General features: G+C 37.4%; 1 protein-coding gene across 1 annotated transcript in view; it reads right to left on the reverse strand.

Moving 5' to 3' along the window:
* Window positions 1-11,223, reverse strand: part of SLC38A11 (solute carrier family 38 member 11) — a 28,700-nt gene extending 17,477 nt beyond the window's left edge. The window contains exons 1-7 of the mRNA XM_042041138.1: window positions 11,175-11,223; window positions 8,683-8,800; window positions 8,171-8,245; window positions 7,447-7,581; window positions 5,841-5,906; window positions 4,138-4,241; window positions 3,896-3,975 (exon numbers count right to left, since the gene is read on the reverse strand). Of these exons, the coding sequence (XP_041897072.1) occupies window positions 3,896-3,975; window positions 4,138-4,241; window positions 5,841-5,906; window positions 7,447-7,581; window positions 8,171-8,245; window positions 8,683-8,800; window positions 11,175-11,204 (608 nt within the window). The 5' untranslated portion in view covers window positions 11,205-11,223. The remainder of the gene's footprint in view (window positions 1-3,895; window positions 3,976-4,137; window positions 4,242-5,840; window positions 5,907-7,446; window positions 7,582-8,170; window positions 8,246-8,682; window positions 8,801-11,174) is intronic.
* Between the last annotated feature and the right edge of the window lie 43 nt (window positions 11,224-11,266).

An 11,266-nucleotide genomic window follows, 5' to 3' on the forward strand; every position in this document is an offset into this window, starting at 1 on the left:
GAGGGAATTCAGTATTTTCAAAAACTGCTGTGTCAGGCCTGAAAGGCTGGAAAAAAACATTCTCTACTCTTACCCCCAGGGGCTGGGTGTGATTGTTGAGGAGGCCCCAGACGTAGGAGGTCAGACTAGGACAGGCAAATAAAGTTGAGTATATCTTCTGAATGATGTTCATTGCCTTGGAAGTTGTCATGCAATAGACATAATAAACCAATAAAACAATTTTTATACCATAGCCTGGTCTCAACAGGAGCATTACAACAGGCAGGTAGTTCCTCATGTGCAGAAAAATATAGAGAGCTAGGTACAAGACCCATGTAAGCATCATGGTGAATAGGTGGTTTCTATAATACAACATTATAATTCTGACTTCTCTCAGGACTTGCCTCACACTGGATGCCAAAAGATGTACTAGTAGTTTGAAAGCAAACCAGTGAGAGACTTGAAATCAGAACTATAATTGAATAGGAAAATTAAAAATAAATGCAATAGTACAGAAACACTGACAGAGTCAGGATACAACTTGACACCCTGTCGGGCAGGGTGGTGGTAGCAGTCCAATTAAATGGTGGCTGCAGTCCTCTTGAGGAGATAGATATGGTTCTATTGAAGCAGTGATTCTGCAGAAGGGACTGGTCTTCCTCTGACGGTCCAGTGGTGGTTATGTAGCTCTCGTTCTCTGGGAATCCAGTAGGTAAGGGCTGAGTGTGGTGTTCCTCAGATTATATCCAGGTAGGAATGCTTGGTTCCTCCCCCTGGGCGGAGCATCTCACAATGGGATGATGTAATTTTATGAGTCATGCAGCGAGGCTAGATGGCTCATTAACAGAAAAAATATCTCTCCAGACGGAGCTATCAGGGATGGGTCACAGAAGAGATAAAGAATGCTGCCCCACCTGGTTTTAACAGATGGTGATAGAATACATACTTTTGGTTACATCTTACATTGTAACCTAAGACAACTTCAAAACCTTGCAATTCCTGTTTAAAATACTAAAAATGTTGTTGTTTCTCTGATGGTCTAAAACACTGCAGAAAGTTTCAGATTATTGCAGAAAATATCCTTCATTGCTTTGTTGTTCAAATAACAGATTTAATTTTCAACTAAAGCATGGATTGCATTTAAGCAAAAAATTTTTTTATCATTTCCACATAATGATCTTGTATCTCTCAAAGGGAAGAAGTATTCACTTTGAAAAATCTAAAGGTAAATGAAAACTGATTACTACTCAGAAAAGAATTATCAAAGTGGGAAGATATCCAAATGGGATTACAGGGGAACTTGACCTGAGTCCAGTATTTTTGAATGTATTCAGCAATGAATTGAATGATAGAACAAAAAGCAGAAAGTGGAAAGCATGAAATGTGCAGTAAACACAATCACGCTAGAAAATGGGATTAAAAAGAAAAATCATGAATATATTGGTAAATGGAGAAATCATCTGATAAAGCAACATTCAGTTCTGTAACGACAAATTCTAGTTATGCAGAGGATAAAAAGGCTTCACAAAGACATGGCAGGGGGAACAAAAACCCAAACAATCCCTAACTTCATGAGAACAGTATCAAAGAAAGGAAAATTCACTAGCAAACAGTTCTGCAGAGTACCCCATGCTTGGTACTTCTACTAGACTACAAACTCAAGGCACATCCATGACATCATGCTATTTTCCAAAGGGGCGAATATCAAACTAGGTTACATAAACACAGGCGTGGCAATCCCCAAGGGATACAATTGAAAAGGACCTTAAAACATTTTGTATTTAAGATATGTTAGTCTTTCTTCCCTGCTCCTCAGAGGGAATATCCCAGGCAGGTGGGGCACCACGATTTCACTTTAATTTGCAGAAAACTTAAGGCAGCCATTGAGCATAATCAGAAGCATAGGAAATGACAAAAAAGAGAAACCCTAAAGGAACTGTGCTTGTTTAGTCCATAGAAAGGTTCCCCCAAGTGTGACAAACTACAGCTTTTTACAGGTGTTTTTCAAGCACTTGAAAAAGCATAAACATTTTGCTGTCCATACCCCCTGTGGTTAAGCCAAGAAGCAACCAATATGAAATGGAGTAATACACATTTAGGAAGAATTCATAATGAAAGGCTAGTTAAGGATTGGAATGGGAAACCGTGGAATTGTCTAGTTTGTTCTCTGCAATCACCTGTCATCACTGGCAGGCAAATAATCACTTCTGCCATATAACAATTGTAGGAATTCAATATTCTTTTCCCCATCAAGCCTTTATCCAGGATTGTACAAATTCTTGTCCCATATGACAGATACAAGACCGTGCTTTCATAATGATGATTTCAAAAAAATCTCTTTGGGAACTCCAACTTCTATTTGTATTTTAGTAAGGATTCACAATAAACATGTTAATTCACTTGTTTCACTTGTAATATGATGACACCCATATTAAAATATAACAGTTTTCTTTATTTTCATTGCAAAAAAAAATAGTCATACCATTATACAACTAACAAAATTCTAGAAGATAATTTCAACAATTAAAGTATATGTCTATAACTGTAAAATAAAAATAGCAAAGGTAGTAAAAATAGACATTAACAGAATGTTGGCGAGGAAAAAAAAGTTTTACCAACTGTTTATCAACATGCTAGATGCATTTTTTAAAACAAGAAGTGTAAAGGCAGAAATGGAAGTTTCTAAAGAATTAAGAAGTAAAACTTCAAGAATCACTCAAAACCCAACCACATGTATTGTAAGAAAAAATAAAACCATGCATTCCGTATTTTTCAGTGCATCACAACTGTGGAGAAGAAATGTTACCATAGTAACAAGGTTATCAGTAACTATTATGTATAGCTTCTTCCTTTTTTAACAGGCCATTTTGATATTAACCTTTTAAATACCCCTTTAACACACCGTGTGAAAAACATGCTGCTTCAGAAATGGTGGGGAGGAAAGGTCCACACTCTGAGAGAGGGATTTTGTGGATGATAGACAACATCATCTGGTACAACTTAAGAAACTGCTATTCTAGGCATCTTCCTACCATTAAACCTGAATACCCTGCAACTAACCCATGTATCACAGCAGTAATACAAATGAACAATTATGCCTAACACTGATGAAACAATCCTGGTGGAAAAATATACTCAGGGAAACATAAGAAGCACCATATAAATCTGTTCCAATAAATAAAAAAGCACATTCGGATATATTTATTTTATTAATATATCTACACATATAAAAAGACAGCCCTTCTAGGCCATTAAGGAAAAATAATAGGTTTATAACACTTTCTTGCAATATAATCATAAAGATATTGTCACAACACATACTTACATGTACTAAATTGTCTAGAACATGCCAGTGTCCAATGTTAAATACCACTTGCAGAGTATGAGTGCTGCAAGAGTTTTTCATGCTTATGTGGTTGTTTTCCCAAATAACAGAATAAAGGTTTTATTATTGTGTTATTTTTAAGAAATTCTCAGTATTTGTATTATATTTTTATTATGAAATTATTATATTTATCTTATCAGGAAAAGAAATACTCCTAAGATACTAGCTATTTGAAGATTGTAAATACAGGCCATCTGACAATAATGGACAAAAAAAAAAAAAATCTCAAATGACAATCTCCCATGCCAATTCAGGACTCACCTGCTGTTAGTCGTATCACCCATAATTTCCCATTTATCTCTAGGGGCTTTGTGACTTTTTCTAAATTTGCTTATACCCAATAGAAGAAAAAATAAAACAGGATGAAGTATATTTAGCTGTTCATTTTGTATTACTGTTGATAGAGATTTTTCAGTTATCTGTCTGTCCCAAAGCAGGCATGTTCCACAACTATGCAGACAGATGAAATAGTGCAATAACAGATTATATATGATCAAAAATTCACTTTGTGGCAAGTGTAAGAATACTCACACTTGTGGACTGAAGGTTACTGTTCTCACCATCACAATAATCAGGATGACAATGGTTAGAATCAAAGAAAGAAGAGATATCTGTAAAGTTAAAAACATGATTTCAGTCAATAAGCTGCTGAAAGGTTGTCCTTTTAGCAGCATAATGCATTTGTTAATTATTTATGTGAAGTTATGACTGGCACTTATTTTCTAATGGCATACAGAACAATAAACCAAAAATGAATTGCTATTATGATTTACCTTTCCCAATTTTGCTATGTCTCGATATAAAGATATAGGTAAGGTAAAGATGATGGTGGTAAGAAGAATTATGAAGTGACGGTCGGTAAGCACGTCCAGCCCAACTAAAGCAAAAAAGAAAATAATTTATTTCTTTAAGAGACTAACTTGAGGAAAAGATTAGCTACATTTGACAGGTTAGAAGTACCAAACTGTTGGTGATAAAGATTTTATTCCCTTTACTCAGGCTAAGTAACACTGAAAACTAGGCATTAACTAACACTGAGAAAGCCATGCACAGCATGGGCATAAACACAAGAATTCTGCAAATTCAAACCAAATGTGTAACATATGAGATATATGAAACCAAAACTGCAAAGTCTGGATTCCTACATATAAATTGGTATTAATGTCTTTCATCATGTCTGGGTCAATGCTGGGAGATTGCAAATAAAAAATTCTACTACTTCTTTCTGCCATTTAGTCTTGAGAATTTCTTGACACTCTGGGTTGACATCAATTACTGTGCTGTGTAGGACAGCATTGTTCTCTAAGAAATGGCCTAAAATAAGTTAATTTCGAGGTTTCTTTTGAGCACCTCCTTTCTTGCCATCAGCCAGCTTCCACTCGCAAAGTAGATTACCATGTGAAGGCAACAATAATGTTAGACTATTCCATGCAATCAGTGGGATTTGTTTGTGTAACTGGTGGGTTTGTTCAAGCCAACAACAACTTAAAATAAAACATCTCTGAGTTTCAGTCAGGCTACCATAAATCATTGGCTTGAATGAATACTTGATGAGTAATTATGGCTGGAAAGTGACTGGCAATTGACACGGAAAAAAATCTGTGTTCTGTTCCCTCCTTTCTTTGGAAGATTATAATGCTTTCCGACCTCTTTCCAGGCAGTATTCTACTGGACAGGTAAGAAGAGTTGCTATGCTGGGGATTCCCCCTATTACAGAAGTCACGTCAATAAAAAAACTATTAGATATTCACTGTCACTATCAATTTGATCAGGTATTCACAGAAAAAAAAGAGTGTGACAATTAAAACTACATCCACACCTTTCAGGGTTCACATGCTGAAAATTACAGTTCTCCTGTGGAAATGAAACAGTTCATACAAATATGCATTTCCACTTCATTACAGAACATATTCTCTCTCAGTTTAATTTCCCAGTGAAGAATGTTTTAACTTAGCTGGTTTTGTGCTAAAGTAGATACCAAACACGTATGCAAATTGCTCCACTGATGCTGCTGTGAAAACTTAGAGCACAGGAAAGGAAACAAGGGCATGAGTTAAAAAGCATTACATTCATTATATTATTTGCAACTCATCCAGAATTATTCACTAGATGAAGTACAGTTTCACTATTTAAATTATTATTATTATTATGGGAAATATCTAAAAACATTACAAAACCCAATCTTGTAAATACACAGCTGTGGAAGACTCACTTCGATTTGCTGAGTATTTCACAGAAGCATGTAGTCTGTTCACTGACACTGAGTCCACTGATAGCCAAGGACTAGGATTCATAGTTTTTATTTGGGAAAGGCTTATTAAAAAAAAAAACAAACTCAATAAACCCCACTCATAGATATATGCTTCAAGTTTCTAAGAGTAATTTAGAAGCAAAGTTACAGGCAATTCCAAAATATTTATGCTACATTTCTATCCAATACATAATCCCCATTCTGAATTTTTTAAATGCATCTTACCTCCAGGAATTCGCTGAAAAACTTTAGTTAAAGTGTCTCCTGTTATTATGTTGTAACTGATCATGGCTTAAAGAAAATAATTTTTTTGTTAGTACAAGTCATATCCAAAATATTTGATTTTTTTTTTTTTTAAACAGGTACAACCTAAGCAATAATGCAGCCTGATAAGCAAGGCCATTGTGCTGAGTGGCCATATGAACTCACTTCAGAAGATAAAGAAGGCTTTCTGAAAAGGTTTGTTTCAAATCGCAATTCTTTGTCAGTTTATTTTCAAATGCTTGTTTCTATTTAGTAAAGCTCCTGTGTTAGTCTAACAATCAGTCCTGCAATTAAATTAAAGGACTTTCTAACTCATGCAAAAAGCTAGCAAAATCTTTAAACCAGAAGAAAGCAGGAGAAAATAGATTAGGATATCAGATATGGACTTCGATTCCTCCCTTTCATTAATAAGTGCTGTGGTCTTAACATTCATATTTCATTCTTATTTAATGCTACACTAAAAGTGTGTAAATTTGTACACGTGTATGCATACACATAAAATATATTTATACACTCTTGCTATCTTTGACATTTAGACAGCTTACATTTAGGTACTGACCTTAACTAACACATAAATATTCAGTGTTGTGAAACTGTAAGTCATTAACGCTACTTATATAAATTAATTCAAACACATACAAGAGCATAACCATAGTTCTATGGTAAGAATTGTGACCTTCACAATTCTTTTTTGTATTTTCTATGGAGTAGTTGATTTACAAAGGAGTATAATTATATGTGTAACATTGTTGCCTGCAGTTAACTTGATGCCCTTAAAAATCGCAGCTACCTGTAGCCAGACCCAAAATAGGAATTTTGATTTGTGACTCTGATCACCAAGTCCAGACTCTTGATATCTGAAGTCACCACCTCTTGCAGCCCCATGTGTGAAAATATCAAGATTATTTAAAATTTGATTTAATTTTGTTGCTACAGCAGGGGACAGATTCTGAATATAACTTTATTTCAAACTTCTGGTCTAATAAAGTCCTGTCCAGATTACACCTGTTTGTTCTTTTACTATTTCTTCTTCAAAGGGGTCTTGACTGCCCAATTTCTTAGTAGCTCGTTGGGTATGAGGCTGAACTAATGCTTTTGAAAAGCAATGACAGCGCATAATATTTAAGCAAGATCTAAACAGTGTCTTCCCTGATTACAATAAGAGTGCACCTCTGAAAAAATACTAATTCAGTATACCCCTAAATTCGTGCCTTCCTTTTCTTTCCGACACATGAACTTCGTGCTCTACTACTCATTCTAGAACAGAATATCCTTTGATATTTTTTCTAGCTACTTTTGTCATTAAACTTTGTATGTGCTATCACGGATTTCTCTGCTATTACATTTCAGTTCATTTCTATTACTCTGATCCTCCAATTCATTGAACTACTCCTCAGTCATTCTTCAGAACCCACAATGTAAATTTAAATATTTTTTTAAATAACAAAGAAGCATTTACAGTACCCTCTTTATATACTTCTTAATATTTAACCAGTGAAACAATGAAGTAATGTGAAAAAGCTTGTTACCTATAAAATGGAAACATTTCTATTTTATATGATCTTACCAATAAATGGATATAAAAACTGGAGAGTTGAAAGGATTAGATAACCCACAAGACCATACGTTTTTTTGACCAGCTCTTGATAGCTTTTAGTACTGGACAGATTTCCTCCTTTGATCAGTAATATAATGGAATAATCTGTTAAAATATAAAATTACTGTTAAAGACAATATAAACCAACTTGTGGTTGATTACTTTTCACCTTCTCACTCCTCAAAAAAAAAAAATGTCTGTAAGAAAAGCAGTGGCACTAGGACGAGCAGGGATGAGAAATCTCACTAAGTCTTTCAACCCACCAAACCCAAGAGCTATAGGCTCATCTTGGACGAAAAATACTCAAAATCATAGTACAATCAAAGCTTTTCTTTCTGCAGTATATTTTTTAGAAGTCATATACAACCTACTCAAGATTCGGTCTCTTAATTAGGATAAAAACAGTGAACTCAAACAGGTGATTATGAGGGCACAAATAAGAAATTCTTGCAAATGTTACCTCCACTAGGAAACTAAGGCTTTATAAAAATAAATGCAGTCAAAAAGCAGCTTCATATGCTGTAGTGTAATTCTCTACTTTTACTAATCGGCTCAAGGGATTAGTGAGGTAAGGAAAAAATTAGTCATTTTTATTGTCATAAATATACTTGTTTAAGGTATCATTAAGCTCAGGATCAGCTAAAATGTTGCAGGACTAATTTTATCTTTACAACAGGAACTGCTTTAAGAGTACCTGTGATATAGGCAACCACAAACAAAAGCAGTACTCCTAGAGGAAAACCAGCTTCCTTCATCGAATATGGCAATCCTGCAAAGCAGAAAAGGAGAGATTCTAGAAGATTCTTTCCAAATATTTATTTATGAGAATAAAAATAAAAAAAAATTCAGATTTAAAAAAAAAAACCTAGTAATGCTAGTAATCTCCCAAATTGGACCAGCATGCTTAAAAAGATAACCTCAAAAAGATAATTTTCACTGGACAAAGTGCTGCTGCTTAACTATGAAATTCAGTCAGCACCTGCCCAACCTCTCTGATCATTATGGCCAAGAGACACTGGGGTATTTATCACTGAGGTGTGGTCTCAACTGACACCTCTGCATTTTCGCACAGTAAGCAAATAAATACAGAGAAAAATCTTTAAAAACAGCACCCAAAAGTCAGGAGTCAGTGTTATTCTCCAAGCTGGATAGTCACACGTGAATAAACAAGGCTGAATACAGAATAGAGAAGAAAAGTAGACTTACCTATAATGCCTGATCCTATGATTGAATTAATAATGTTAAATCCAGCTGATGCCAGATCACTGTTTCCTCCTTTATTCCTGGGCTTACTAAGGAGGGCTATTTGGTCATCTGCTTCTACCTATTTCATGAAGACAAGAAAAACATTATACATGAGAAAAATAGGTGAGAACAAGGATTTTGCAGTCTATTAAAGATTTTTTTAAAAATTGTCATTAACTCAGATTTGTAGAGGTATTTTGATAAATAAATCCCATTTTTAGTGAGAAATCAAAGGGGTATTAAGCATCTAATTCCTGTATAAATCTGACTCATAATCTTCCATAATTCTCGGAAAAATAATAAGTGGAAGGAAAAAATGTATATAAACTCAGAGGTAGGGTGCTAGACAAAGACATTCCTAGTCACATTTCAAAGTTAGAAATGTGATTCAAGTATTTTTGAAAATATTTTGGCTAGTACAATTGGTCAGTAAAAATAGTTCCTGAATCAGGGAAATGAAATTGATTTCAAGACTTACTAGTGAAGCATGTCAACATCTTAACATCTAATCCAACATCTTAACTTTAATCCAAGTTCTTATCCAGTATTTTAAATATTTCTGTACCATTCAATGGTTTAGTTAATTATGAATAGTTAATGACACTGTAAGATCAGCTAGTCCCAGAAAGTTTCTGAGGGAAAGAACCAAAGTTCTAAGTACAATATGTAGCCAGTAGCTTCAAAAATTAAAGTTTTTATCTTCATAAAAGAATTTTTAATAAACATGCAGTAACCCTCTCCTTAGACCACCACTGTGCTGTCAGAGAACATTTTAGAATTATTCATGAGAAAGACCGTATTTTAACTGAAGTTGTGAAATTCAAAAGAGGAACATCCATTTAATGAAGAAAATGCCTGCCTGTGTTCTGTGTACTAAATATGAAGGTAAAACCACTATTAATGGATGCAGAAGCCTATTTAACATACATAGCAGGTAGTACAAACTCAGATGCTTGTCACTAATATTCCTGGGGAAAAAAAGAATTACTGAAAAATCTAAGTCATCTGTAGATAGATGCATCAACTGACTAGCATAAGATTGCCTGCCTCTAGTAGGGCTACATATTTAAGTGGAAACTTTAATCCTTAAGCAGCACTAACATAGGAAGGGTAATACTGCCTCAGATCAAAGGCCAGTATAGCATGGTATCCCATTTCGGAGTGATGACCATGGAAGGTGCCTAGGGAACAGGCATAGGAATTGAGGCATTGGAAGAATATAGGAGCTGCTAGTTAGCAAATAACTTTCCTGTCCCATCTTCCCTCAGTTTGCGTATTTTGGACTTCCCAAACTGGTTGTTTTCTTGGTGCATCACACTTAATGGACTGCTTCTTGATTTTTCCCTTTTTTGAAACCAAGCATAAGTTTTAGCGTCTACAATATCGTGTAGAATGCCATGTTTTAATTACGCATCATAGGAAGAGACACGTATTTCAATTTGTTGTGAATCTACCATTCAGTATTTTCACTTGGTGTCCCCACGTCATCACAGACAAACTAATCACTGTTTTCTATCTTCCTCATATCACACAGTTTCATAAGTAACATTCTCCCTCAGTTGTTTCTTATCTAGATTTTTGCTACTTTTTTATGTCACAACTGATTTCAGCAGCAGGAGCATCACTATCATTCTCTAACGAAATTTTAATGCTCTCTGCTAACAGCACAGTACAGGTGAAATTGCACTGAATAGAACAGTTCGATTCCCTCTTTTCAGTTGTGACAAGAAATGAACACAATGTGCATTGCTAAGCCCTGGTCCCTTTCCCCCGTTGGAAGGGGCACATTTAAATGGGCAAAAAGAAAGGGCAGCAAAAAGTTGTGACACAGGTCACACAGGCTCCCCTGTGAAGAGCAGCGCTCCCGAGGGTGCCCCTGGCCCGCAGACAGGGTGGGATGGCAGCCGGGAGCCCGACCAGAGACCTGTGCAACGCAGGAGGCTGCGGGAGAGGTGAACGGGAGGCGTCTGCCTCTCGCAAGGTCCTCCCTGGGACCCCCTGCGAGCCACGGGACAGCCAAAGCCACCCGCTATGGCAGCGACAGCAGCGGGCACAGCAGGAGATGATGGGGCACGGCTGGAGACGGGGCGCTCACGCTCCGCTCCTCACGCGACACCGAATTTCAGCCGTGCCGAGCAGACGCCCTGCCCCTGCCTCGCAAGGGTGCGGCCCCCGAGACCGCATTTTCCCCCCTGCGTGGTGCCTATGACTCCTACGAATTCGGGGGCAACTCAACAGCGATCAAGAGGCCGTCGCTGCCGCCCGCTCGACCGCGGAGCGGGCACGTTCCAGCGGCCGGTCGCCCTGAGCCGCCGCAACCGGCCGCGGTGCCGCTCACACCCATCCCCGCCCCACGGGCCGCGGAGCGCAGAGAAAAGTCCGACGGGTGCTGGCGGGCTCGCTGAGCCGCGCAGAGTCCCACGCCTCGCCCGTCCCCGGTGTCCGGCCGGTACCTGGCGAGCGGCGGCCGGCGGCGGCTCCATGGCCGGCGGGCCCGGGGCGGGCGCGCCGCGTCCCTCGCGGCGCCGCTGAGCTGGGGGGCGCC

The sequence above is a fragment of the Corvus kubaryi genome, unplaced genomic scaffold, assembly GCF_017639235.1.
Source record: "Corvus kubaryi isolate FWS band 111438036 unplaced genomic scaffold, C.kubaryi_AGA036_p1.0 37396, whole genome shotgun sequence".
Taxonomy (NCBI): Eukaryota; Metazoa; Chordata; class Aves; order Passeriformes; family Corvidae; genus Corvus; species Corvus kubaryi.